Source organism: Penicillium vulpinum, assembly GCF_028829585.1.
Source record: "Penicillium vulpinum strain IBT 29486 chromosome Unknown utg000001l_segment0_segment0, whole genome shotgun sequence".
Classification (NCBI taxonomy): Eukaryota; Fungi; Ascomycota; class Eurotiomycetes; order Eurotiales; family Aspergillaceae; genus Penicillium; species Penicillium vulpinum.
Window position 1 is genome coordinate 8,453,547 of NW_026643241.1, and position 27,044 is coordinate 8,480,590.

Here is a 27,044-nt window from a genome sequence, read left to right on the forward strand (position 1 = left end):
GTCCCCAGTGAGGATCTGAAGATCTCTCTGAAGTCCTCGGGAGCTGTGCAGGATGCCTCACAATAGTTCGGGGCACGGGTCGACCCCGATTCTACAACGCGTTGGACTCGCTGGTGCTGCAGCTCGCTTTGCGCAACGCACCTATGCCGCCGACTATATTGCATTGGGGTTTCTAGTGGTAGGATGGGTACTAGTAAGTCCAAAATGATATTAATAATAGATATACGAACAGTTCTTTTTGACGCACGAATAGATTCAATTATTCGTGAACCCGTTTCATCGCATGTTCTCGCTGGATAACAGAGCCATTCAGTACCCGTTTGCTGTCCACGAACGAGTTCCTGTTTGTAAGTCATTTTTAAAGGGTACAGTCAGCTCTTCGTGGTTCTAACAGGGAGTACTAGTGTGGTCGGTCGTCTTTGCTGGTCTGATTCCTTTCCTGGTTATTCTTGCTTGGTCTGCGATATTTCGCGCCGGCGTGCAAAAGACGCAAGTGACAGTACTCGGGCTACTCGTGGCTTTGATGTTGACCTCATTCCTGACGGACATAATAAAAAATGCGGCAGGGAGACCACGTCCGGACTTGTTGTCGCGCTGCAAACCCTCCCGGGGTACTTCGAACAAGGTGCTGGTCGCATGGACCGTCTGCACAGAATCAAACCAGCACATTCTGCAAGAGGGATGGAGGAGCTTCCCTAGTGGGCATAGCAGCTTCTCTTTTGGTGGTCTAGGTTATCTATATCTGTAAGTGGTTCTTCAAACGCACGGCGCTGGGGCGCTCAATCTGATAACTGTGACCCTATAGCTTCTTGTGTGGTCAAATGCATGTCTTCCGCCCTCGAACGGATCTTGGACGCTGTTTACTTGCGTTTTTCCCATTACTGTGTGCTTTGATGGTCGCCCTCTCCCGTCTGGCCGATTACCGACATGATGTATATGATGTGACGTGTGGGGGGCTCTTGGGCATGTTGATAGCCTGGTTCTCATACCGCCGCTACTATCCACCGCTGCGGTCGGTCATGTGTGACGTTCCCTATGACAAAGCCGATCTTGCTGGACCGGATGGCTTTGCTAAATTAGGCGATGAAGAGGATCTTGCACGGCCCTTCATTCCACGCGCTGGACCCTTGTCAGATGAAAGCTATCAACTCCAGGACACAGAGCCATCTCGATGAACGTACCACTTTTAGACACCATATCATATTTCTGCCCTGGTGTATGCACTTGCATGATTCAGAGGCTTTTGCTGCTGAACCCTTGTCTCAAAGACATTTGAAAGGGAACAACATCGGTCCAGCTTTGACATTGTCCCATTGCTCTCACACGTACTGTAAAACCTTGTATCACATTACGGAGGTGGAAAGCAACTCGAGATGAGTTCTTATAATATTATTATAGTCTATTGCTCTGCTCACTCTCTGTTTATATGCTATTCCTAAAATTTAGACATGGAACAAACGTATCAACATCATTTTACCACATAGCTTACTCGCGAGTTTCCTTGTTTTCTTGAAATCTTCTTCACCGTCACAGGTCCACACAAATCTGTCGTGTCGACATGCGTGCCTCCGCAAGGGTACACTTCGGCGCCGACGATATTGACAACACGGGACTTTTCCCCTTCAGGCACCAGACTGCGATCAGGAATCAATCGCTCCAGTCCACGTGAGCGGAAATCCTCCTCATCCCACCATTCAATTTGAACAGGCATCTTGGCAGCGACATATCCATCCAACTTGTTCTGAATAGATTCCTTCCATTTTCCTTCAATTGAGCCTTGGAACTCACACGCGGCCGAATCAGGGAAATGCGAAGCTTTCAGTTCATCGAAATTCCTAATCTCTTTCTCCAAGAGATGCCGGACTGCTGAGCCCAATACGTGGCCCGCAGTATGCAAACGGGAATATAGTAGACGCTTTTCCACATCGATTGCCTGCTCAACGGTCTCGCCTTTTTTTAAAGCGGATGAGCCCTCAAAGAGACCGAGGTGAAGCACCTGTCCCCTAGGATTCATACGAACGGCTGTGACTGTAAAAGTGCTAGATGGGCTCTTCAAGACGCCTGTATCAGAGGGTTGGCCGCCACCTTGGGGGTGAAAAATAGTTTCCTCGGTGACAATGACATGATGTTCCGTGGTGGCATCTTTGAAGAGTAGACGATTGGATTCCTCGAGGGCATTGAAAGGGAAAACATCAGTAACCGTGGTTTCAATAATATTGAGATTGGCATCATGCTGGAAGACTAGAATTGTGCGAGTTGAGGCCATATCAGTTTCAGTTGAATATTTGGATATACAAGGGAGAAAGGAGGTGGGGTGAATGCGGGGGGAAGAGGAAAAGGGGGAATAACAGGAATTGGCCAAATATTAAAGGTATCCTGCAAATCCCTACTTGTAAATAAGATCATACTCATTCTGCTTCTAATTGTATAAATAAATGATGCTGGGTTGTTACCGTTGAGTATAATACACTCATATAATCACATAGCATGATTCCCGTTCGTTTACAAGTTGTTATATATAAGCTTGGAGCAAATAATTCGAGTTCATGGATAACTCAGTACTATTTATGATCATATTAAAAGACTTATTGAAATCATTGCTTACTAGAGACCAAAATACTTCCGTTCTAACCTTAAGAGTTGAAGATAATCGTTACCCCGGCTATTCTTTACCTTAGCGATTGACCAGCCAATCTTTTCGGTTATTCTTATATCTTCACGAATAACGTACATTCGATTACCTTGGCTTGTCTATTGGAACTGGAATTATAAAAGTCAGAATTCATCACTCTGTCTTCATTGTCCTCATTTACTTCTTACATATTACTTCCATTATGTCTGATCCACACCCTTTTGATCCTCTTGGACCCCAGGAAATCACCAAGGTAGCTTCTCTCTATCGAGCAAAATTTCAATACTCTGCATAATAACCATATTGTAGGCAGCAAAAGTTGCTCAAGAGCTACTCCATGGAAAATATCTCAACTTTCGCGTCATCACCTTGAAAGAGCCACCAAAGCAGGAGATGATACCATACTTGAAGAGAGAACATCTTGAACAGCCCCAAGTCTCTCGACCTGCTCGTATCGCTCATATTCAAGCCATCGTTCATGATGAATCTGGGCCAAATAAACTCACTGAACTTCTGATTGATCTGGACCAGAGTGCTGTCGTTAAACAAGAGATCCTTGTGGGAAAACACTCGTTTATTGACTCGGCTTACATGAAAGATGTTGAGAATATTTGCATGGCAGATAAAAGGGTGCAAATTGAAATTAAAAAGTTGAAGCTACCTGAAGGAGCCTCGGTCGTTGTTGAACCGTGGGCTTATGCTACTGATGGGATGAACGACATGTCGGAGCGGACTAGCATGGTCAGAACATCTCTGACGGTATTTACAATATCTCAATCCCAGCTAACATAGATACATAGTGTTGGTTCTATATGCGACTATTGGACAATCCCGACGCCAACTATTATGCATACCCGCTTGACTTGTGCGCGGAGGTCTCTGAGCAACTCAAAGTGACCAAGGTCTACCATTTGCCTTCGTCGGAGAGCGAGAGACTTCATGAAGAAGCACAGCCATATGACCCCTGCAAAATCCATCCCACTGCAATGAGTGAATATCATCCCAGTCTACGGCCACCGCCACGCAAAACCACTAAGCCCTACCAGGTTGTCCAGCCAGAAGGGGTTTCCTTCAAGTCACATGGAAACCTGTTGGCCTGGGAGAAATGGACTATGCGCGTGGGTTTCAATTATCGCGAGGGTATCACCTTACATGACATCCGTTATGACAGTCGAAGTCTCTTCTACCGACTGTCTTTGGCAGAGATGTTTGTGCCTTACGGTGATCCGCGTGCACCGTTTCCCCGCAAAGCAGCATTTGACCTTGGGAACGATGGTGCTGGGATTAATGCAAACAACTTATCTCTTGGGTGTGATTGTCTAGGGCTGATCAAGTATTTTGACGGATGGCACAACACTTCCTCAGGTGAACCATTGAAATTGCCCAATGTTATCTGTTGCCATGAGCAAGACGATGGGATCTTATGGAAGCACACAAACTTCCGCACAGGAAATGCTGCAGTGGTGAGATCACGTATTTTGGTCTTACAGACAATCATCACAGTCAGCAACTATGAGTATATCTTTGCTTTCCACTTTGGCCAAGATGCTTCAATTCATTATGAAGTTCGGGCCACTGGGATCTTGTCTACCAGTCCTATCAGCATTGGTGATAAAGTTGGATATGGTACTATTGTTGCACCGGGTGTCCTTGCTCCATATCACCAACACTTATTCTCTCTTCGCATCGATCCTGCGATTGATGGAGTTACAAACTCATTGCAGGTTGAGGAGTCTTACTCTTTGCCTTTTAACGATCCATCCGTTCGAAATCATTTCGGGGTCGGGTACACAACACATTCAGAGATTGTGACGGAGGAGGGGGGGCTAGATCTCGATTTCAACAAAAACCGCACATTCAAGATCATCAATGAGGCGAGAATCAATCCTATAACTGGTACGCCTGTTGGATTCAAAATCGTTCCATGCTATAGCCAACTGCTACTGGCCCATCCGGAGTCTTTCCATGCAAAGCGATCTGAATATGGAAACCATGCAATCTGGGTGACTCGCTATAACGATGACGAGCTATTTCCGGCTGGAAAACATACTATGCAGTCCCTGGGGGGCGAAGGGATCAACTCGACTATTGCTCAGCGGAAAAATGACCCTGACTCCAAGTCAACAGTGCGAAACGAAGACATTGTTATTTGGCACACATTTGGGTCGACGCACAATCCAAGAATTGAGGATTGGCCAGTGATGCCATCTGAAAAGATGGTGGTTGGTCTCAAACCGGTCAACTTCTTTACAGGAAATCCGAGTTTAGATGTCGCTGTATCAAATCAACAGGATAACCAGAGTAGACTTGTTGAGTTGGAGTCAATATCAGCATGTTTTTCTCCATTTCATTCCAATTGAAAGTGTGAATTGACAAAGACAAAGTTGAGATTATCATAGGTAGGCGGGTGGATCCTGAAGTGTCGGGTCGTCTTTCCCCTCTTAGGTTCTCCAGGGCTCGAAGTTCTCTCTTTATAAATTCATAACCCCTTGGCCTTCACCTATTTCTTTCACTTAGATTACAATTTCACGCTTAAATCCAATTCAAATGGCCGCCTCTCGGAAACCAAATGTCAAAATTCTACTCTCCGTGGATTTCGATGCTGTTTCGGGCTTTCTAGGAACTGGTGCTTCGGCTACAACCAATCTGGCCGATTACAGCAGTGGCTTTTTCGCAGCTCAAGTTGGAGTACCACGCTTATTGCGCCTCTTTAAGAAACATGGAATCAGTTCCTCCGTGACTTGGTTTGTGCCTGGTCATTCAATGGAATCATTCCCAGAGGAGACCAAAGCAATTGTTCAGTCGGGCGCCGAAATCGGTTGTCATGGATATGCACACGAGGGCTCTACTCAAATGACCGAATCACAGGAAAGAGAAGTTATAGCCAAATGTGTGCAGTTGGCAACAAACTTGACTGGAAAAAAACCTCGAGGATGGAGGGCGCCATTATATCAGTTGCGAACACACACCGTTCAAGTTCTAGAAGAGTTTGGATTTTTATACGGTACACTACTTTGCTGATATAATATGTCTACAGGCAAGCTAAATTTAGACCAGACTCCTCTCTCACGCATCATGATTCGTCGTTGTACTTTGTCCCTCGAATGGCAGAGCCCAAGGCCATTGACTTCTCGCCTTCCAAGTCTGCTTCTACTTGGATGAAGCCTCTTCCTGCCCCTGCAGCTAGAACTCCCCAAACTCTGGTCGAAATTCCGTGCAATTGGTATATGGAGGATATGACGCCGATGCAATTTCTCCCAGCGGCAGAGAACTCGCATGGGTTTGTCAGCCCGATCACCATTGAGCAGAATTGGAAGTCGCGGTTTGAGTTCCTCTACAGTGAGGCCCTCGAAAAATCAATTGAGGAAGATGCTGAGCAAGGCTTTGTCTTCCCTTTGGTCCTGCATCCAGATACAAGTGGAATGGCTCATGTGGTTGGGATGATTGACCGAATGATTTTGTGGCTCAAACAGCAAGACGAGGTTGAATTTGTGACATTTGGCGAGTGTGCGGCAGAGTGGAAAAGGAATCATATTTAAGTATAATCTCCAAACTAAATATATATCCAACTATATGTATAGATATCATAGCCCTATGTAGATACATGTAGGTAGAACACAGTAAATGAGTTGGAGATTTGGCGGGGGTGGCCAAAGACCCTTATCCGCCACTTTGCCCCAATTTTCTTTGCACAACTTCAACTTTCACATACACTATCTTGGCCCAGATCGACTCATACCATGTGAAGTTCATATATCCATTGGAACTCGTATGCCACGAAGAAAGGTTGCAGACCGCACAGGTCCGGTGAAGACCCGATCTCGCGATGGCTGCAAAGAATGTCGGGCGAGTCGTGTCCGATGTGACATCAAAAAGCCGATTTGTACCCGGTGTTGGGAGAAAGGATTGCCATGCATGAAGAATCTGGTTTTAAAATGGGAGTCGGAGTTTATCAGTCGTGGAGTGGCTTTTGGGCGTGCAGGTGTTTGGAGCAAAACCGGCGCAAATCAACCTACCCAAGGCTCGCTTTCTTCGGAAATGCAGTGGTGCCCAGTGCCAAATATCAGCCCTTGGGGGTTCATAAATAGCGGCATTTCGACATTCGACCGTCCAGATGAAGTGAACGTCGAATTTGACGAGTTGAATGCACTAATTCCAGTTGCTCAAAGCTTCAATTCGCCATTTTTCAGAAACCAACTATGGTATTGGTTACAACATTTCCCAGATCTCAGTGGGCTTAGCACACATTTCAACCCAAGCCTTCCGCCGTCTCTTGCGTTGTTTCCTGAGCTATCCAAATCTGGGCACGGAGAGTTATTTGATTACTATCTTCAAGAAGTGTGCCCTCGCACAGCCGCCAGCTCTGCGTTTTCTTCGCCGTTTGCCTCTGTGGTTCTTCCATTCTGCTTATCAGCTTCTCCTACGCTCTTCAAAGCCATTCAAGCATTGGGGGCATGCCACTTATCAAGGCTTAATCCAAGCTATGGTGCAATCAGTCTGCGTTATAAATCAGAGGCTTTGAGGGACCTTCGTCAACGTCTTTCATCAGAGGGGAGTTTGATATGCTCAATGGATCCCGAAGTTCTGGTTATCATGATCATGCTATGTCTATACGAGATAGTGGACAAGTGCGATCAACAATGGACCATCCATCTCAAAGGCGCCAACGATTTAATTCGACTACGAAGAAAGCAGCAGATGATATTCGCGCAGCCAATGGCCCCATCGGATCCTGTGACAAGATTTGCAGAGCAATTCTTTGCCTTCCAGGATGTCATGGGTCGAACTGCTTGCGCCAAAGAGGTCTTGTTCGGTACAGACTACTGGAAACCGGACGAACGCAATATCGATCTTTGGATGGGATGCAGTCCTGAATTGGTCTCAATCCTGGCCAAAATCACAGATATGAGTCGAACAAGGAGACAAAATACATCTGATGCGGACAAGGCATCGTTCTCACTACGTGCGGCCTCCCTTGAACGCCAACTAGAGAACTTAGTTCAAGAGGTGGGAGAGGGTGATGATGAAATTCTTGCACTAGTTGCAGATTCTAAGCGATTGGCTGCAATGCTTTACTTGCATTGCTCTCTCCATGGGGCTAGTCCCACCACACCTTTAGTGAAGAGTTATGTGCGCCAGATTCTGCGACTCATATCGGACCTTCTTGATCGTAAATCACTGGTCAATGTGACATGGCCTATCTTCGTATCGGCAGTAGAGCTTGACCCATATGATGATGAACTCTTCCCGGAGCCAGGAATTAAATCAGGCTCGGGACGAGCGATTGTGCTACGTTCTCTAGCAACAATGGCCGATTCAACGATCTCAAACATTGCCAGAACACGGGCAGTGATCACCAAACTATGGCAGACACGAGATTCAGATTTGATCAAGGGAGCTGCGATGCAGAATCAGTGCAATGATTGGGAATGGTATGTGGTGCCAATCAGCAATGCCATGAGTCTAGCGTGAGGGCGTGCGCGAGGGCGTGCGCGAGAAGGAATGAGCATGTTAAATCTTCTGTACACTGGAAAAAACACTGAATGATTGATTCATTATATACCTTCTCAGTTTGTTTGTACATCCTATGCGCATGGAAAGGATATAATTGTACAATATATAGATTGCTCACTACAATCTTGGAGGAAAGCATGTAGAACAGAAAAGCGCGTCCGGATTAGGTTAGCGCGCTGTCATCTGATCTCGTTAACCACTCAGAGCCAGCGACCTGCAATGTAATGTAGACCTCACATCGACCCGAATACTGTGTATATCCTCTTATTACTCACATCGCATGTGCTCTCAAGGCATTAATTGTGATTTTGAACTCATTTTCTTGCCTCAGTGCCAACGAATGATGCCCTTCACTGTGCGCCCTTACTCTGTATTGCTAAATCAGACGAAAGCGACTTGAATATGGCGCAGGTGCGACCACCAGCGCCGGGGCGCAGTGCGTCGGCTCATGGATTTGAAAGCAAACTCAGTCAACAATTAGCTCAACCTCACCAAACAGACCTAGGACACCAACTTGAACCGTCGCGCTCTCCCAAGTCGCGTTCATTATCTGATGCATCCAGACCTACCTCCTCCACTCAACCATCCACTGGTGATCTCAGTCGGCCACCAAGCAAAGACGATAACGCAATACCCGCTATCCCTGCAACACCTCGAAGATCAAGTGCTTCTCATTTGAACCTCTCGCTAGACTTGCATTCCAAACCCGCCGTGTCGCCATCACTTACGAACCGCGCCCCTCTCTCTCCTAAACTTGACCCATCACATATCTACGGATCTCCAGGATCCGTTCTTCCTCGACGATCTCGGGGCCTCGATTTTTCTCGCGCATGTACGAACCTCCACCATTCTACTCTAGCCGAGTCATCCCCAGATTCGTCTCCCATCGTTGGAGGGCGGGGCATGGCCATACCCCAGCGACGCGGATCACTTGGAGCGACATCCGTCCCACCTTTCTCAACCTCAGGCCCGGCGGATCGTACGACAATCTCGAGTTCCATGTCAAGCGTGAATATGATGGAGTCGGACACAAGTAGTAGCGAGGAGGAAGATGAGTCGATGGCTGATCGCGACGATATTATGATCAATACGCCGCAGGCGACTCGTATAAGTGCGCCAAGTCCGTTTGCTAGCAATATTCAGAGTCCAGGCAACGAGTGGATGGGAGGATATTCGCAAGCTGCTGCCAGCTTAATGAGTTTCCAACGCGCGCGCTTTCGCAAAGGTCGTAGTCGCCACAGTTCTAGCAGTGCGAGCGGAAACAGTTCAAAGCATAGTCCTGCCCCTCACTCTCCACCCATAATGAAGAGTGTAGAGCATTCTAGTGGAGGCTATTTTGCCCCGCGACAGACTGCACATTCCCGCAGAGAGAGCCTCAGCTTCGGTGCACGCGACCTGCGTTTGTCCGATATGAGTGACGATGGCGAGAGTCGCACGACGCGGAGTGGAAGCCCAATTCCCATCCCACATCCGGAAGGTGGTGGTCCCCTAGGAGTAATTCGTCGCGCAGTGACCCGACGTGGGAGCTTACTTGTAAGTTGGTGCCTTTCTGCTCCAGTGATCTAAGAGCTGACTCCAGTGACAGCCCAAAACCAAGACATTTGCGCGTATTCGCGCCGCTCTGATGGAGGAGGGTGCTCCAGTTGATAGCGATATGAAACGAGAAGCAGAAGTGGTCCGACAGGTCCGCGACACCGAACCTGAATCAACCCCTGCACTCGGCGAGTTCCCATCGTTACAGCCCTCGGCCTCGTTTGATTCAACACCATTAGAAGATCCCGCTGTCAAAAGTGGAATGGACATAACATCTACGGATACTTTTGGTAAGCAAGCTAGTCGTAACTCGGGCGGTGTCGCGTTTTGGAACTCGTTTGATGGACGATACCGAACCCCTCCCCCAGTTCGTCAGGAAGGTCCCTCGTCTTTGGCAGATGAGGATATGTTTATGGATATGACTCCGTCCACAACCATAGGCTCTGTTACAACGGAATCCTTCAAGCAACGTTCCCGCTCTTCCACCCCCCATGCCCCAGGTATACCAAGTATTGGGGATATTTGTCGCAAGCGGCGTCGTGACGATGACTTTGATCCTAATCTTTTCAAGCGCCGAGCTGTTTCGCCCAGTGTAAGCGTGCAGAGTAGTCCAGTGATGACTCACTCCCACAATGTCAGTGATTTGGGCCCTAATATCTGGGGTCCGCCGCCAAAACCCGGTCTCGGCGCACCGTTCTCTGAACGACTCAGCGCCGAATCGAGCAATCGAACGATATCTCATGCTGGAGGTATTAAACGCGTTGGCCTACAAGGGATGACCGAAGCCAGCGATGGTTTTATGAATATGAGTATTGATTGAAAGAAGCTTTTGGATTTGCGCGGAATTTGATATTCTTCGTTATGCGCTCTCGGGGTTACAGGCATTGTGTTTTCTTTAGGAAGGGTTTCAAGGGCATGGTGTTATTTGGATATGGATATTTCAAGGAAGATGCACATTCGTTATTCCAGCGATTTTTCAGATACCTCATGCCATATTACTTTATGCATAATTTCACTGTACACAAGTTGATGTCTACATACTACTATGTACTCCGTATACGTACATACTATGTAGTTCCAGTCTGGAATGTATGAATGTATCTCCAGGGCTAGGCCACGTGCTTATCGCTCTCCGCCTCCGACAGCTCTCTTTCTCTCCGCAGACTCTAGACAACCGCTTCATAGGCTAGAGTAGTTCTTAAGGACTTCGATTGCGCTTGAACATCTTGTTCAATATCTGAATACCTTGATCGTATTTTCTTACGCCATGGCTTCCACTGTTGAACTGGCATCCTCCTTCATCGAGGGTGCCCCGCCCGGAGAGGTATGCACGTCAACAGTGATCCAGGATTCCCAATTCCCCTGGCCACGAAGCTTGAGAGATGATCGCTGACAAACTTAATCCCAGCTCGCCGATGTCGTCGCCGGTAAATAGCCCTCCTAATGCTACGCTGCCTATCCAGATCCCCGCAACACCGACTCTTACACGAATAGCGATGCTGATCCCTACTATTTGATTAGATGTGCAAGCCTTGACTTCCGAGGGCGAGGATATCGTTCCTTCCCTTTTACCTGCTTTCAAACGGTACAATGAGACGCAGCTTGCAACGGTCAAATTGCCGGGATCGAGCCAGGAGGTGGGTTTCCCTCGGGAGTGGTCTATGCATGCGATGAAGCTCACACCTTTACTGGGAAGGTCATTATTAGTTCATTTAACGAGCTCGAGGACAACCGCTACTTTGACCCGAAGAGCCAAACCTCGTTCGAGGTTGATCACACCACACAGGTAGGCTTCATCCGACCAACTGAGGCGGTACATTGAAGGCTTACGGGTTTGCACCATGGCAATAGACTGCCTCTGCGGCACAATCATACCCATTGGAGTCGGAACACGTGGATTTGATGTAAGAAATGATATCGGTTGAAGTTTTGGTGGTATCCCGCTTACCGTGTTTAGCAAATCGCTGATCAAATCGTTCGGTGTTCATGCCCGTGAACACTACCCCAACTGCTCGTATGGTGTCTATCCCATTGAGAATGACTCTGCCGTTGCCATCGTCTTGGTCTCCAACCGATACTCTCCCAACAACTTCTGGTGAGTTGTTACAATCTCTACAAATAATACCTCGGGTGGAAGCTAATCGTGATCGACGCCTCCCCTTCTGGGGTGGATTGTCTATTCTATCACAATAGGAATGGTCGGTTCCGCGCGATTTACCAACTCCCCGTATCCTCCTCGTCCTCTACCCTGACTGGCAACATCCACGTTGACGTGCACTACTACGAAGATGGCAATGTAGCCCTCAACACTACTAAGCCTGTTAACATTCCCATCTCCTCGGTATCCGCCGAGTCAATTGTCTCCCGGATTGCTGCGGCGGAGCGCGATTATCAAGAAGCGCTGAACCGGGCCTTCGTTCAAACATCCGAGGGCGTGTTCAAGGGTCTCCGAAGGCAGCTCCCCATTACGCGACAGAAAGTGGAGTGGGAAAAGGTCGGTGGATATCGTCTGGGTCAGGATATCTCGGGCGGCAAAGGGCGGTAAAGCAGACTTGGAAATATTATCGAGTAGTCTGATGGACTTGCTCGCGGTGAATAGCTGATGGGCTGATATATCCCTACTATTTTGCAATCATTGTCTCATTTTGCGGGTTGGCTATTTTATTTTCATGATTTGCGAAGACAATTATGTGTAATTTGTTTTTGTAATGCTGGACCTCCCGGGCTGTCGCTCTATATATATCTCCCACACACAACTACCAGCCATCTTCAATCACGGTCAGAGTACCCCTGATGAGGTACTGTAAACGATAGTTAGTACCAGATCATACGTAAAGTAATTTATATACATCAATTCTCGAACATGCCGAGGCTGAATAAGCAAATCTACTAGTGCCTAGAGGGGAGATTGGCCCGCCTCCAACCCTCTGACACGCAAGTCCCACCCTTATCCCTCAAGAGTGTATTGTCCCAAGTGCGTGTAGCAGTGCTGTAACGATGATTCAACAATTTTCTCGTTTTGTGAAGTCAGGCGCTGGACTTGAAAAGACCCTTCGTCTAATCCAATGCGTGTCGCAAATCGTCGCTGCACTCACCGTGAGCAGTACCCTGACTGTGCAATTGACTACGGTCAAGCTGCAATTAGCATTAAGTAAGTTGGCTACCATGTCCGATGGCTGGATATGCGCCCCGATTGATCTGATCGTTATATATACTGATTCTGGGGTTGCTGCGTAGCGCGGAGATATTTCCGCTTCTTTGGGTTCATTGACTCCTTCCAGCGCATGTCTGCGTTGTTGGGCAAGGATGGCTTTAGTTCTGTGACTGGGCTGCTTGAACTAGCTAAATGCACTTGCTTTGGCCTTTACTTTGTTCTGGAAGACTTGACCACGGTATGTTGTTTATCGCTTCCCCCGCCAGTGAATAAGACTGACGAAGGGCATAGCTTCATGCAATGGGTGTCTACGCCGTGCCTTGGAATGACCGTGTAATGGAGCAGGCCAATACTTTCTGGTTGTATGCACTCTCTTTCTCTGTTGCTGGAGGTATTTGGGCGCTGCTTGTCAGTCCTGCGGAGCAACCTAAAAAGAATAGCAAGAGAAAGAACCAGAAAACTGCATCTGGGAAGGCTACACTGGTCAAACCGACTGCTGCCTCTTCCCAAATGAAACAGATCGTGGTGGATAGCTGTGATTTGCTTATCCCGCTGGAGCTTCTGGGTTGGATGCCCACCGGGGACGTGGTGGTTGGATCGACCATGGTCTTGAGTACACTACTGACTGCTCAAGATATTTGGGCCCGAGTGTGATTGGAATGTACGTACATGATATAGTAGATACAGTGTGACATTGGTGTCAGATGATAGACATAGAAATCCTACTTGATCTCTCAAGTTGTATAGATCACGTCAATAATATAGTCAATAATGGCTATGAGCAGGACAAAAAAAAACAAAAAAAAGAAAAGAAAAGAAACCAGCAATCACAAATACAAAATTATCAGGATGCATATAGCAAAAGTCCAAAAAAATGGACTTGCAGGGAATCGAACCCTGGACCACTCCCATGCTAAGGGAGTATTATACCACTAAACCACAAGCCCAATTGAATGATGGAGACTGCCCATTAGTGACTCAAGACCGGAAATGAATATAGTTCTGTGCGGGTCTTCCAAGTTAGCCGAAAGCGCTTGCCTCCAATGATAAGGTATCAATAGTTCACAGGGAACAGATATTATGGCTGTGTCCACTATATACCATCTAATAGAATATATATAGAGTCCTCCTCTCTGGAGCAATCAAGGTCTATAAGATAGTATCTTTTTGGGATGCATTGGGCTAATCGCCCGGAACTAAGTTTAGCATTTGAATTGCTTCCTGTCCTGGAGAGACGTGTGGGCTATGCGAGCGAAGCCTAGTAGGTCTATGGTGCATGGAAAAGTAATAAGAAGACATGCCCTAGATATGTATGGGGTATATGTACAACATATGTAGGTCCTATGAACACGAGCGCCAAGAAATACAAGTTTTCCAAAGTTGACAGCCCAAAGCCTAAATAGGAAAGTCTCGTATCGAAATATATATTATGAATTGAATGTCTAGGTCTGTGATGGAGTGGTAATTCAGAGTCATCTACTCCGTCGAGCCAAATCAACCTCGATAATGACTACTCCGTACTACAGCCATTCTTGATCCCACAAAGGCAATGGAGATCCACTCAGCCTTGTCTACAAGGTCTAACAGTACTCTACGAATACTCATCGAAAATCCATCCTCTTTTTGCCTATCACGAATCTTAACCATGAATCCGCAAGGCATTGGCGCCTTTCGTCTCTCACTGCCATCTTACCAAGCTGAGATGATGATCTTTATCTACAATCCAGACGGCACCGAAGCCTACATACCTAATGTCTCCACACCTGGGCAACAAGCGTTGGTTAGGTAATGCCATCCTGTCCCTAGAACGCGGAAGTCTTATCCGAACTGAATACTTCTTTGGTCAGAGCTGTGATCTCGTTATGCACCTGATTCAACCTCTTAGTGATATCTGCGAGGAAGTGATTGTCGCTGGGAAATGGACATTCCGCAAAATGCACTTTGCTATTCCTAGAGGTAGACAGTTTGAATAGGAGTATGCCAAGGAAAAAAAGAGCAGACGGGCAGAAAGTCAATCTGATTGTTTGTTTTTTATGCAGTGGAGGTAGAAAAGGGCGAGTGTAAAGAGACCCAGAGCCACAGGATTGCACGATTAGTTCGCGGAGAGGATTATCGGACGCCCAGCACGTCGTGGTCTTCTGCTGGAAATGGGGGTGAATTGTAAATTGATGAAGCTATGTTACACTCTTTTGAACTGGAGAAGGCGGTTATTGTTGCGACTTGTTTGATGATGTTGAAGGAGATTGACCGATGATTCAATTTGCAATGATCGCGGGAGCTGTTAGTTGAAATTGGCAAGACGAGAATGTATAGAGTGCCTCTGTGTATATTTTAGTTATAGCTTCTTCGGGAATTTTATCCCAACGCTAGTATCTATTCTCTTTATCAGATGTCTGGATATTCTCCCCTCCCCCGCTTCCCCGCTACTCTATAAGCACAAGTTCTTGTTGCGCTCGTTCAATAATTCGGAAATGTGGTCATTTAGCCAGTATATATCCAACTCTTCGATGGACATGCTCTTGGCCCCAGAGATCCAGCCTCTGCAGGCCCCCTCACCTGCCCCGCAGGTACACTGGAATGCCTGGTCCATCTCCCACTCGGTACTGGGGTAGAAGAAGGTGAGGGCATCACCTGCCTTCAAAGGACGATCATCCACGACCCGCACCTCCATGCGGCCCATGTCGAAGACCACTGATGGTGCGCATGAATGATTGCAGTAGACTAGGTCGGAGTTGAGTTCGATATGGGTGTCACGGCCGGTTTGCACGCTCGTGTAGGCTTTCTTTCCGGGACTTGCCGTAGTGATCTTGGCGAAGACGGCGCCCGCGGGGAGATCAACGAGAGAATAAGCTCCACTTGCAAATGCTTTCGTACTGCGCTCAACACGCAGACATTCGGGATGGGTCGGAGGAGGAAAGTTGACAAGGGGCGTCACAGGAATGGGATCGGCAGATGGAGCCATACTGAAGGAAGGTATGGAGTGGAAGGGGGAGATGATGAAATAATGGGAGGATATAAGGATAGGAAGAGTTAGAATGAGATAAATGAAAAATGGAAATAATTGGGGTTTTATTAAGTAGAGATGTAGACCGGGAGATGTACGGAGCAGAGGATCACACATTGTTCCCTTCAACCGAGGTATTTCCACTTAGAAGACCGAGGCACAGGCATAAAGCATAATTAATTAGTTTTAAAAAAGCAGTACCTCCGGAGTACAACATAGGTAGATATTTAGACATTTAAACTCGTGTGGTTCGATCGTACGCATTCGTTATTCGGTGAGTGTCCACATGCAGAACATATGACCATATTCTCGGCTTCATAAAAGGGGCAAATGGGTTGGGTATACCTTGTACTCTGTGCAGTCTATGTATTTCATCCATTCAGGAGAAACCTGAAACTACTATCCAGCACAATTCTTGTTCGGAGATCCGGACTCTCGTAATATTCCTGATCTGCATGCTACATGGATATTATTTAGGGATTGTATTTTGATGAACCAACTCGATTTATGCATTTATATGTTTATTGTTCATCAGTTCATCTTACGTAGTAGCTCCTGTCCATTCAACCAACGCTCTAAATTCTCGGCTGTTTCGCGATACCACCCCCGTAGTAGCTCCTCCTCACCATATCCCATGTGAGGGGAAAGTAGAACTTCACTGCGTCCATTTTGTCCCCAGGGAGTAGTACGCCATGGGCTATCGAGAGGTAATGGTTCTAGATCAAAGACATCCAACGCGGCGCCACGAATGCGGCCCGCATTCAAGGCCTCGAGGAGGGCCTGTTCCTCAATCAAGGGCCCGCGGGAAGTATTAATGATAAACGCAGATGATCGCATATTTGCTATTTCAGCTGCACCAACGATTCCACGGCTTCGATCCGATAGCACACTGTGTACACTAATGATATCGACATTTTCGAAGAACTCCTCTTTGGATGCAGCAACGGCGAATGTTCCCGCTGGCAACCCTTGGGTGTGCGCTTGCTCGTCGGCCTTTTCTTGTGTCAAGTTTGTTGACCATGCCAGAACCTTCATCCCAAAAGCCAGAGTGCCAATATTTCCTACTTGTGACCCGAGTTTTCCTAAGCCAAGCAACCCCAGTGTCTTCCCAGACAAGTTGATCCCAAGGGAGCCTTGCCATGCACCGCGTTTGACAGCTGCATCATCGCGTGCTATATTGCGAGCAAGCCCCAAGATCAAAGCCCATGTATGCTGAACAGTCGAATTGACACCGGGTGGACGGCCCTCGGTGCCTGCAACGATTACGTTGGAACGTGTAAATGCCTCGAGATCCAGCGCCAGGTTGCGGGTACCCGTGGTCAAAAGAAGTTTCAGATTTGGGAGTGCTGCAATTGTCTTGGCTGCAAACGGTGTTCGCTCGCGCATCGTCAAGATAATATCGAAGGAAAGGAGTCGTTGGACAAGAGCATCGTGTTGTACAGGATCACGGGGGTCGAGGGTTTCGGAAAAACTGGAAATGTCAACTTGCGCCTCGAGGTGAGTGAAATAGGCAGGTGCAATGCCCTGATAATCATCAAGAATCGCAAACTTGAGTTTAGCCATGGTCAAATATGCATATGAGAAAGAGAGAGAAACAGAGAAACGTGCAGCGGGGAAGTGCGAGAAATTCCCCAAGAAATTCCCCCACCTGGGGAAATGACATTTCCGGCAGTTCGTTTATCCACTTTGAACTATGAGGTACGACATATAAAGGCGACGAATTGGCTATAGGCGATTTAATGTGTGCTACGTATTTACATCTTCTAGACAGAAAGGCACTTTGGTCCCACAATGATAATTCAGTTTCAAAGATCGAAGCAAGTAGCTGCTTAGCACAGAACTTCTTGGCCTGACACAGGAATCCCAACCTCTGATATCTACCAGTCGATAATAGTATCATCGAAGCCCCAGAACTCTCCCGCTCCGTTTCTCTTGGTCAAGCCATCGATTTTGGCGACAAGTGCATTCACGCTATCCTCAACTTCAACGAAAGCGCTAGGGTAGCCCGCAGCTCGGGCACCTGCATTTCCAGCATCGGTTTTAACGGCCCTATAGACAAGTATATTAGTTAATGCCCTAAAAGAAAGACCTAGGGAGTTGAAAGAAAAGGTAGCTATATACCCAGGATGGATAGCCAAGGTCGAAATATTTTCATGTTCAAAGTTGATTTTCCGGATAAAGAAGTTTGCTGCAGCTTTGCTAGCACCGTAAGGCGCAATTTTAAGCGGGATATCTTCAATACCTCTGATCGTTCCCATCATGCTACTAATTAGGATGAAGCGAGCAGAGGACGACTTCTCAAGCAGAGGAAGTGTAGCCTGGAAGAGGCGTACAGGACCGAGAGTGTTCACATCTAGATGGGTTTGGATCTGCGCAATAGTGGAATCGGCAACGGTGGTGAAAGCAGCTGTATCGAAGACTCCCGCATTAGCGATGACGATGTCTAGAGCCGAGATGCCCTGGCTAGATAATGTCTCCACTGCGGATTTGGCGTCGGTGTTAGAGCTGGCGTCAATTTTGACAATAATCAACCGACTATTCTTGCCCGTGGGAAAGTCAGAGAGAGAGGTTGCCTCCGATGAGCTTGGGTTGCGGACGGCTGCGATCACAGTCACATTATCGCGAGCTATGTACTTGGCGACAAGGCCGCGGCCAATTCCTAAGAAAATGAGTACATTCAAAAAGAATTAATTTGCGGGTTTGGTCTACCTTTGTTGGAACCTGAAATCAAGATGGTAGACATGATGACGATGGTGCTTTGTGTTTTTGTCTTTAGAAAAAGTAGCCTGGCATATGTTCTAATTCTTGCTCAGATATATATACTTTTTCTTACTCTTAAGATAGTTAATTAACCTGATTTGCAAGAATTGGTAATCTATATTCGAATTTACAAGCATTGGTAATCTCTAACATTCAACTCAAGATCAAATCTAATGCTGATAGCAAATAACTATGTAGGTATCCATATGGGTGCCGCTACTGCATTGTCATCTGCAAGATAAGCACGCTACTGCATAGTAAATAAACTATCTTGTATGAGCGTTAGCAAATAGACTAGTCCATAATGTCGGAAATGTATTCAGGATTACGACAATTATCTAGAAATAAAATGCCTGACCCTAAACTATCCATAGGAACAATCCACAGTTCATGATTAGAAAGACTAGAAAGCTCTACCTACGCTGATATCCCTCCAGGGCTGTCTATTCCCCCGAGATTAGTCATACAGTTTTAGCTCGCTAGTTAGCTTATCTGCTGGGTCTGGTAGTCTGTCAGATATATACATACATATGTATGTATTTAAGTTCATTGTGATATTTCCCCGGTCTTAAATTGGCGGCGACGCAATTGTACGAGACATACTACGTGACGTAAATGCATATATATATGTATGCATTATGATTTACATATGTTGAAAAGCTGTTGTATTTAAGGCATTAAAATAGTGTATTCGTACTCCCATCTTATCCCAATTGGTGAATGTGTCTTTTTTATTCATCAGATTCATACGAGCCTTGTAAAACTGGATCCCTCATCATCAGGAAAAATGACTCTTGCCCAGCATTACCAAATGGTGTAAAATCTAAAACCACCTCCTCCAATATCTTCCATCCGTGCTTGATGTAGATGGGAACACCTTCCGGTGTCGCCTCGATGAAGATGCGCGACTGGGAGGAATCCGCCTTTTCCGTGCCCCATTTCAAGATAGCAGAACCAAAACCTCGCCCTTGATATTCCGGCAGAGTTGCCAGCAGATCGAGGACTGATAACGCATTTGAGTAAAATATCCCTACTGGGAATGTGGGGGTCACTTACTGATATCTTTCTCTGTGGTGTGTCGCCTGCGAGCATCCTCTAGGAGCTTTTTGAAGGTATTAAAAAGCTCCTGATTCATTGGCTGGGGTGCATGTGGAATGGGATCCTTGGCCAAAAAGGCCGCCCTTTCACTTAGGGTAACTAGGCTCTGACCAAATGATGCTGGAAACTGCCAACGACTGTAGGTCGCTAGGTCCCCACTGACTGGATCATGGATCTTGAGGACGTGCATATTGGGGTTGGCAAGATGTTTCATTCCCACAATTATTTTGTATTCCTGCATTCTGGTCAGGCTGGCCTCTGGGAACAGTTCTTCGAGGAGACGGCGGCCTTGAAAGCTTTGGACGTTGACTTTAGCAAGTCCTGGGCCATCGGCCTCCGTGGCATATTTGACGAGCTCCATGGTTCTTTATATATTCAAAGAATGGAAAGCAAATGGTACAGATAATATCTAGAGTCTTATGACCCTGGGGAAGCCCGAAAAAGATATACCTGTGGGCCTCCTGGGGTCTTGTCTATGAGTCAGGGGACGCTAATCCCCATCGGTACCCCGAGCGGTAAGTCACTCTCAGTGATCTTCGATTTCGAGAAGTTGAAGATATACATATATACTATTTATATTATTATTGCTTCATATATAGTAATTCGTACTGTATTATTGGACAGTTCAAATGTTATTATTTGCTCTCCTTCCGCTTTCTAACCCCCAGTTTTGCATTTGGATCATTGAGCATTTCAACCCCCATTTCCACAATCTTGGGCGTCATCCCTTTAGGCATCCTGACCTCGTAAGTTAAAATAATCTTAGCTAGAGCTAATTTTATTTCATTACTAGCAAAAATTCTGGCATCTGACATGAATATCGACAGGGCCTTTTTCGAAGTTATACCACCGTAATATGAGTTCAAGTTGACAATCGGTGTCGTCAGTTCTTCTGTCCGACGCCATGCGGCGATAACAAAGAAGCTCAAGAGGGCTGTCAACAGAAGATGAACGAAAAGATCTTTCATAAGAAAGTCATTTAAATGGAAAATGAAACGCATCATTATTGCTTGAGCCGCTTTTTGTCTTTGTTAGTAGCAAATCGTGTGGACAACCTTGGAAGAAATGATTTAAATATACGAATCTATAGAGATACCAATCACGTGCACATTACGTTCGAGTCCGTAACGATGAATAAGAGTGACTCGCCATCCATGTACCTGCATATGTAGGTATAGGGTATGAAAAGTGAGTTAAAAGATTGCATAATAACAGATGATATCTATTTGATAGTGATAGGGGTTTACAGGACACACTGTAAGTCCTCAAATTCTTCAGTCTTCGCAGTCTAGGATGGGTCTAGTATATAAGGACAATCAATTCCACTGCGGTTCAATCGAAGAGGTAAAAACAGGTGATCTGCACAAAAACGAATCATAATCAAAGAAATATATATACGTCTTGTGGGAAGTTCTCAGACAAGTTCCTTTAAGCAGCGATCTTGGCAAATTTCTTCAGAGAGTCTTCGCTGCCATTCCAAATTTCCGAATCACCTCCGAAGCTATACGCGTCCGAGTTCTGCCAGAAGCTCTGGTAAGGCCAGCCAGCTGGCACAGTACCGACCGAAGTACTGTATCGAGCCAGAACCAATGGGTAATCCGCACCGAATGCCGTGCTGCCACCAGTGCAAGTGTTCCACCAGTCGGTGGTCGTGTAGATCATAGGGTACCGGCCAGCAGTGGCCTTGTAGGTCTCGCCAAAGTCTTTGATCCATGCAACCATGGCTGATTGGCTGAGCCCATAGCAGGTTGCGCCGGATGGGTTGTATTCGATGTCCAGCATACCAGGCAGGGTCAGACCATCATTGGACCAATTTCCACCGTGGGCGAGGAAGTACTTGGCTTGTGCAGCACCGGTGCTGCTGGCTGGCTGAGCAAAGTGATAACCACCACGAATTAGACCGGCGTTAGTGGCACCTGTGTATTGGCTCGAGAAAGAGCTGGAGATGTAGCTGGTACCCTCAGTTGCCTGATGAAGTTAGTATTATGACACAGAAAGGACTCATAATACACCCGGGAAAGCCCACCTTGATCATGACGAAGCGGGCCCCAGCTGCATAAGCACCGGCAAAGTTCACGGTAGGTTGATAGCTGGAGATGTCGAAACCCTGAACACTGGCGCTAGCAGCGGTGGCGAACAGGAGGGGTAGGGCGTTGAGCTTCATGGTGAGAGTGGGAGTGAGATTGGAATAGTCAGTAGGAGAGTGTATTTTAGTGAATGTAAGTGAAGAAGTTTTTGGGAGGGAAACTGGGGTCTATTTATGTGTTTTCCAAGGCAATGAAGCCTCGATACTCCCGTAATTTCAATGTACTTTGTAGTTGTAACCTCGGGTTCTAAAATAACCAGGGGATATCATGCACCAGTAACGTCGTATAGTGAAAACACGGGGGTCGATTTCTCTCATCCCACTTCAGGTATGTACAATGTAGATCAGTTGCTGGATGTTGTTTCAACGTTGGCTTATATCTTTGTAGTATCCGGAGGTTGCCGCGGAGATTTGGTAAGAGGAATAGTACTTACCTAGCCCCAGAGAGAGGTGTCAAACTGATTAGATATTGGGCAATTCAACCTTTGAACTTGGCATTTGACCACTGAGCATGTTCATATCATAGACCTCCTAGGAGATAGCCCCATAATTGGTCCACCTGGGCACGGTAGTTGCCGATATATCCTTCAGAGACGAGGATATGCAAAGTAACCCTAATATTTTAAGATAAGCCTGATGAAACAGGGATAAGATCTTCACAGTAATTAAACCATGGATATATCCATAACGTCTTCAAATAATACATGGATATATTCATGGATATATTCATGGATTATACGGAGTATAGAATAATAAATAAGAGAAAAGAAAGGTGATGATCTCGCAGAATAACAACCCTTTCGGCCATCCCCGCTTATATAAGCAACTGTAACCCGCCGGTCCCCCGAGGCTAAGCTATTTCTCTGCCCCCCCACTTTTTCATATCTTCCCTTCTGCAACAGTACTAAATTGCAAAGTACTATGAACGTCTGCTTTTTTCAATGACATTGGTGGATGTGTTTGGGAAATGGATAGCTTAAGTCGCCCCCGAACATGAGCACATCTGGAAATAAAGATTTCCGCGATCAGCTGGGAAAGTTTCGCTTGGATTCGATTAATACTTATACCCCAACCTGGCCTCAACCACCACCGGTTCATCATGAGCCTATAGATGTCTCGAGCCATGCTCGTAGCAAACGAGTATCGACTGCCTGTGACTTTTGTCGCAAAAGGAAGAAGAAATGCGACTTTCGATACCCCAATTGTTCAGCCTGCACCCGCGCCGGAGTCCGATGCACCATACCCCCGCCCGGTCCTCAAGTCGCTAGTGCCTCCGTTCCCCGAGATCAGCTGGAAAATTTGCAGAAACGAGTACGATGGCTGGAGGAGGTCGTCCACCGCAAGTCGGGACTCTCGGTGGCGGAATTGCCGACGGGGACACTAGTCGATGGCGAGGGAGACCCAGACTGGTGGTATCAGGTTCCCGCTATGATTGCGACCGGGGGTAATCGCCCTACCTCAATACCGAGCCCTGCCGGAAGTGGTGGTTCTTCTGTTACTGCAGGACCCTCGGAAGCGTCGACAGGAGTAGGTACCGAACTCCCCAACATTGGCGAGATCTTTCGCGATCAGCTGGAGCATCGCCGACCGTCGGTAGCACGACCTTCCTCCGCGCCGCGAGTCATGCGCTTGTCGTCGCTGGAGGAAGCAGAACGGCTAGCCGGACAGTATTTCGATAGTATGGGATATCAATACCCATTTCTATCCCGTCCAGAGTTTATGGCTCATCTGCGCCATATCTATACTGGTGGTGTTCCATCACCGGAAACGCACCATTCTTACCACATTGTCATTGCCATTTCGCTTCTGATTGGGTCTGCGGACCCGACCCAGGCAGCTGAATTTTACCATGCTAGCCAGGAGACGCTCCCACTGGCATTGCAAAATGAGGACCTGCCTGCTGTGCGTGCGCTGCTGGGATTGGCACTGTATACTATGTTTGCGACTGCTGGCCCTAGTATTTGGCATGTGTTGGGTGCGACGATGAGGTTGTCGATTAGTATGGGTTTGCACAAAACGCGGTCGTATCCTAGCATTGTTGAGGAGGAGATGGCTAAGCGCGCTTTTTGGAGCCTTTACAACCTGGATCGCCTTATCGCTAGCACCTTGGGTCGGCCATTAGGAATCGCCGACGACGATATTAGCGTGGGTCTTCCGCGAGAACTCAATGATGATGAAACCGAAGCGCCTGGCGCGAGCGCGATGACGATTCCCTTGCAGGTGACACGTCTGCGGCGGATATTTTCACGCATTTATCAATACTGTAGGTAAAGGCTTCAGTCTCATCTGCTTTCTTTTCTTGACTCTCCCTTACTCTCCCTTAGTATATAGCAGCCTGCCACGACTGTCACCCCAAGAAGCTGCTGCCACGCTTAGTCGATTCCGCCATGAGGTTGATGACTGGCGCATGGCGGCTCCAGTATATCCATCGGCACTACTCTATTCTACCTCCTATTACGATTATCTCTATTACACAACACTACTCTTGATGTACCGCCCAAGCCCCCGCAATCCGACACCCGACATAACCAGTATCATCAGCTGTGGCGAATCTAGCATTCAAGTCATCCGATCCTACTGGGACAGCTACTCAGTTGGCAAGCTGAAATGGATCTGGTTAACACTGAGCCAAGTTTATTTTGCAGGTATCACTATCCTGTGGTGCCTTGAGCAGAATGCGCGCTCATTACGCGAGTCTCAGCCTGCCCCTTGGAACCCGGAAGAACAGACGATGCGACGTGGTATTCAGGCTGTTATCGTACTCTTGGAAGAATTTGGCAAGCGTCGACCTGGGGTAGAGCGGTTGGCAGAGACATTCCGACACCAGAGCACAGTGATCTTCAGCCAAATGGCCTATCAGCAACAGCAATTAGAACAGCAGCAACATCACCATCACCCACAACTTCAACCCCAGCCACCGCCTCCGCCACCTGCACTCCTCCCATCTCATCCCATGTCTTTGGCGGCGCCCCCTCCGCCTCCAGTCCCACTCGCTCCAGTTCTCGATGATGTGTTACTCGTGGATAGCAGTGGAACTATCCCGATGATCGATCCACAGATGGCGGAACAACTCTTTTACTCCTACAATTGGTTCCAAGAGGAGATGGCATCATATTATACCCTTTGAACGAATCTCTTTCTCTGTATTTAAATCATTTATCGAAGGTAGACGGAGTTTTCTATCCGGCCGGGCCTTTTGTTTTCATGTTGATACATTGCTAGTATGTCACGATTAAATAAAGATCAGACTCATCAGATTAAGAGTAATTTCGATATATGCGACATAGTATTCTATATAGTTCATCGTCAGGTAGAGATTAAGATGAATTGGTATAAGCAATTAAGACTCCCGATTCATCGAGGGAAATATATTCTTTAGATTTGAAACACGGTAAGGTTGCTCTTGGATTTCTGCTAGAACAATAAGGAGCATCGCAACCACAGGTTGTTTCTGATGTTCACCTGCTGTGGAGGGGGGGGGGGGGGGAAGCACCTTCCCAGGTGCTCTCACCTGGGCAACATAGGCCGATTATTAATTCCCCTCACTTGCCCAGGTGAAGTCCTGGGCTCCAACACCCTTCAATCTCCATCTTCCTTCTACCTTTTGCCGAAACTACATCATTTTTTTAGAAGAAATTACTGGTGGTCATTGCTTTAGCTTCTTTACCTTCTTGTGTATCATGGAAGAACTCGACAAGAACGCCACTCCGGGTTCTGGGCTGCCCCTGGCCTTTTACGGCACGGTAATCCATTGCCGAAGTCTGGATGACCTCGAGATTCTAGAGAATTGCATTATGATTGTGGGAACAGATGGTAGGATTCAGGCACTACAGGCAGGTGTGAAATCGGATCGGATCAACTCCATTCTCTCAGAAAATGGCCATGTGCCCGACGTCTTTCCAGTGAAATACCTCAAGCGGGGGGAATTCCTGTGCCCCGGCTTTGTTGATACCCACAACCATGCACCCCAGTGGGCACAACGTGGTGTCGGGAGAGGGATTTCCTTGCTTGACTGGTTGAATAAAGTAACTTTTGCCCACGAGGCCAAGTTTCAAGATCCAGAATATGCTAAACGCATGTACGCCTCTTGCGTGACGGGCTTCTTGCAACAAGGCATTACCACCGCATCATATTACGGCTCGCACCATGGCCAGGCAACTCGAATTCTGGCCGACGTGTGCTTTGAAAAAGGACAGCGCGCTCTGATCGGCAAATGTAACATGAATCGGAATGCCCCGGACTGGTATCGGGATCCATCGGTGTCCGACTCGCTGCACGAAACGCGTGAGCTCATTCACCATGTTCAGCAACTTGATCCAGAATATCGTCTGGTGAAACCAATACTGACGCCACGCTTTGCGATATCTTGTGAGCCGGAATTGCTTGATGGGCTTGGTGCTATTGCTCATGAACATCCCGACCTCCCAATACAAACACACTTCAACGAAGCAAAGCAGGAGATCGAATTCACGCGTCAGCTCTTTCCGGAGTTTGACACGGAAGCTGATCTCTATCAGCGATATGGTCTCTTGAATAATCGATCCATTCTTGCCCACTGTATCTTCCTGCAAGAAGGAGAGATGCGCCGCATCCAGGAGCTTGGTTGTGGGGTTGCCCACTGCCCAATCGCCAATACCACTATGCAAGATTTTATGGTCGCACCCGTGCGCGAGTATCTGCGCCGCGGTATCAAGGTAGGCCTGGGCACTGATAGTGGTGGTGGCTACTCGTCATCTATACTGGATGCCATGAAGCAGGCATTCATTGTGTCGAATGCGCAGCAGATGTTGACCCAAGGACGGGACTCCGCTCTTTCTTTACACGAGGGCTTCTTTCTTGCAACCCTGGGGGGTGCGCAAGTGTGTGGACTCGATGACCGAGTTGGTAACTTTGCAGTTGGAAAAGAGTTTGATGCACTCGAAATCCATACCACGGATCTTGGACAACCAGGAGTGATGAGCCCCATCGAAGACGAAGATACCACCCACGTGATATTCGAGAAGTTTCTGATGACTGGGGATGATCGGAATATTGTTAAGGTCTATGTAGGCGGACGCTCGGTCAAAATTTGATGGTCAGTGTTCAGTTCAGTCTTGGATTATGAGAAATGAGAAATGATATATCTTAGAGTTACGATATGAGAATAAATGTTAAACCTCCCCTTCCTGTAGCCCAATTCGCAGGGATATTCGTGTTCAACTTCTGGATGCCTAAGGTATCGACATAAACAAGAGATGTAAAATGCACCTAAGATGCAATGATT

At 47.1% G+C, this 27,044-nt stretch overlaps 16 protein-coding genes across 16 annotated transcripts; 10 read left to right on the forward strand and 6 right to left on the reverse strand.

The window, feature by feature from the left end:
• Positions 1 to 52: 52 nt before the first annotated feature.
• Positions 53 to 1,175, forward strand: N7479_003037 (phosphatase PAP2 family protein; the record flags this gene model as incomplete). Its single annotated transcript, XM_057250734.1, has 4 exons — positions 53 to 193; positions 254 to 347; positions 405 to 744; positions 806 to 1,175. The coding sequence occupies 4 exons, from the start codon at positions 53 to 55 to the stop codon at positions 1,173 to 1,175; spliced, it is 945 nt and encodes a 314-aa protein (XP_057115166.1).
• Positions 1,176 to 1,468: 293 nt separating this feature from the next.
• On the reverse strand, positions 1,469 to 2,266 carry N7479_003038 (putative alanine--tRNA ligase; the record flags this gene model as incomplete). Its single annotated transcript, XM_057250735.1, has 1 exon — positions 1,469 to 2,266. The coding sequence occupies one exon, from the start codon at positions 2,264 to 2,266 to the stop codon at positions 1,469 to 1,471; it is 798 nt and encodes a 265-aa protein (XP_057115167.1).
• Positions 2,267 to 2,834: 568 nt separating this feature from the next.
• Positions 2,835 to 4,992, forward strand: N7479_003039 (amine oxidase; the record flags this gene model as incomplete). The annotated part of the gene is made up of 3 exons (XM_057250736.1): positions 2,835 to 2,885; positions 2,942 to 3,373; positions 3,433 to 4,992. The coding sequence occupies 3 exons, from the start codon at positions 2,835 to 2,837 to the stop codon at positions 4,990 to 4,992; spliced, it is 2,043 nt and encodes a 680-aa protein (XP_057115168.1).
• Positions 4,993 to 5,179: 187 nt separating this feature from the next.
• On the forward strand, positions 5,180 to 6,171 carry N7479_003040 (polysaccharide deacetylase family protein; the record flags this gene model as incomplete). Its single annotated transcript, XM_057250737.1, has 2 exons — positions 5,180 to 5,636; positions 5,690 to 6,171. The coding sequence occupies 2 exons, from the start codon at positions 5,180 to 5,182 to the stop codon at positions 6,169 to 6,171; spliced, it is 939 nt and encodes a 312-aa protein (XP_057115169.1).
• A 376-nt stretch (positions 6,172 to 6,547) lies between these two features.
• On the forward strand, positions 6,548 to 8,104 carry N7479_003041 (fungal specific transcription factor domain-containing protein; the record flags this gene model as incomplete). Its single annotated transcript, XM_057250738.1, has 1 exon — positions 6,548 to 8,104. The coding sequence occupies one exon, from the start codon at positions 6,548 to 6,550 to the stop codon at positions 8,102 to 8,104; it is 1,557 nt and encodes a 518-aa protein (XP_057115170.1).
• Positions 8,105 to 8,548: 444 nt separating this feature from the next.
• On the forward strand, positions 8,549 to 10,499 carry N7479_003042 (uncharacterized protein; the record flags this gene model as incomplete). The annotated part of the gene is made up of 2 exons (XM_057250739.1): positions 8,549 to 9,679; positions 9,732 to 10,499. 2 exons carry the CDS (start codon positions 8,549 to 8,551, stop codon positions 10,497 to 10,499), a joined length of 1,899 nt encoding a protein of 632 aa, XP_057115171.1.
• A 447-nt stretch (positions 10,500 to 10,946) lies between these two features.
• On the forward strand, positions 10,947 to 12,224 carry N7479_003043 (F-actin-capping protein subunit alpha; the record flags this gene model as incomplete). Its single annotated transcript, XM_057250740.1, has 7 exons — positions 10,947 to 11,003; positions 11,088 to 11,106; positions 11,201 to 11,316; positions 11,376 to 11,465; positions 11,531 to 11,583; positions 11,637 to 11,774; positions 11,873 to 12,224. 7 exons carry the CDS (start codon positions 10,947 to 10,949, stop codon positions 12,222 to 12,224), a joined length of 825 nt encoding a protein of 274 aa, XP_057115172.1.
• A 452-nt stretch (positions 12,225 to 12,676) lies between these two features.
• On the forward strand, positions 12,677 to 13,827 carry N7479_003044 (PEX11 domain protein; the record flags this gene model as incomplete). Its single annotated transcript, XM_057250741.1, has 4 exons — positions 12,677 to 12,830; positions 12,917 to 13,071; positions 13,125 to 13,481; positions 13,693 to 13,827. The coding sequence occupies 4 exons, from the start codon at positions 12,677 to 12,679 to the stop codon at positions 13,825 to 13,827; spliced, it is 801 nt and encodes a 266-aa protein (XP_057115173.1).
• A 757-nt stretch (positions 13,828 to 14,584) lies between these two features.
• Positions 14,585 to 14,806, forward strand: N7479_003045 (uncharacterized protein; the record flags this gene model as incomplete). Its single annotated transcript, XM_057250742.1, has 1 exon — positions 14,585 to 14,806. The coding sequence occupies one exon, from the start codon at positions 14,585 to 14,587 to the stop codon at positions 14,804 to 14,806; it is 222 nt and encodes a 73-aa protein (XP_057115174.1).
• A 455-nt stretch (positions 14,807 to 15,261) lies between these two features.
• Positions 15,262 to 15,795, reverse strand: N7479_003046 (uncharacterized protein; the record flags this gene model as incomplete). The annotated part of the gene is made up of 1 exon (XM_057250743.1): positions 15,262 to 15,795. The coding sequence occupies one exon, from the start codon at positions 15,793 to 15,795 to the stop codon at positions 15,262 to 15,264; it is 534 nt and encodes a 177-aa protein (XP_057115175.1).
• A 573-nt stretch (positions 15,796 to 16,368) lies between these two features.
• N7479_003047 (D-2-hydroxyacid dehydrogenase family protein) lies at positions 16,369 to 17,400 on the reverse strand (the record flags this gene model as incomplete). Its single annotated transcript, XM_057250744.1, has 1 exon — positions 16,369 to 17,400. The coding sequence occupies one exon, from the start codon at positions 17,398 to 17,400 to the stop codon at positions 16,369 to 16,371; it is 1,032 nt and encodes a 343-aa protein (XP_057115176.1).
• A 314-nt stretch (positions 17,401 to 17,714) lies between these two features.
• N7479_003048 (Short-chain dehydrogenase/reductase SDR) lies at positions 17,715 to 18,580 on the reverse strand (the record flags this gene model as incomplete). Its single annotated transcript, XM_057250745.1, has 3 exons — positions 17,715 to 17,886; positions 17,959 to 18,496; positions 18,547 to 18,580. 3 exons carry the CDS (start codon positions 18,578 to 18,580, stop codon positions 17,715 to 17,717), a joined length of 744 nt encoding a protein of 247 aa, XP_057115177.1.
• Positions 18,581 to 19,328: 748 nt separating this feature from the next.
• On the reverse strand, positions 19,329 to 20,056 carry N7479_003049 (Acyl-CoA N-acyltransferase; the record flags this gene model as incomplete). Its single annotated transcript, XM_057250746.1, has 2 exons — positions 19,329 to 19,600; positions 19,654 to 20,056. 2 exons carry the CDS (start codon positions 20,054 to 20,056, stop codon positions 19,329 to 19,331), a joined length of 675 nt encoding a protein of 224 aa, XP_057115178.1.
• Positions 20,057 to 21,123: 1,067 nt separating this feature from the next.
• N7479_003050 (lysozyme) lies at positions 21,124 to 21,859 on the reverse strand (the record flags this gene model as incomplete). Its single annotated transcript, XM_057250747.1, has 2 exons — positions 21,124 to 21,663; positions 21,722 to 21,859. The coding sequence occupies 2 exons, from the start codon at positions 21,857 to 21,859 to the stop codon at positions 21,124 to 21,126; spliced, it is 678 nt and encodes a 225-aa protein (XP_057115179.1).
• A 915-nt stretch (positions 21,860 to 22,774) lies between these two features.
• On the forward strand, positions 22,775 to 24,908 carry N7479_003051 (putative C6 transcription factor; the record flags this gene model as incomplete). Its single annotated transcript, XM_057250748.1, has 2 exons — positions 22,775 to 24,044; positions 24,106 to 24,908. The coding sequence occupies 2 exons, from the start codon at positions 22,775 to 22,777 to the stop codon at positions 24,906 to 24,908; spliced, it is 2,073 nt and encodes a 690-aa protein (XP_057115180.1).
• Positions 24,909 to 25,461: 553 nt separating this feature from the next.
• On the forward strand, positions 25,462 to 26,853 carry N7479_003052 (putative guanine deaminase; the record flags this gene model as incomplete). Its single annotated transcript, XM_057250749.1, has 1 exon — positions 25,462 to 26,853. One exon carries the CDS (start codon positions 25,462 to 25,464, stop codon positions 26,851 to 26,853), a length of 1,392 nt encoding a protein of 463 aa, XP_057115181.1.
• Between the last annotated feature and the right edge of the window lie 191 nt (positions 26,854 to 27,044).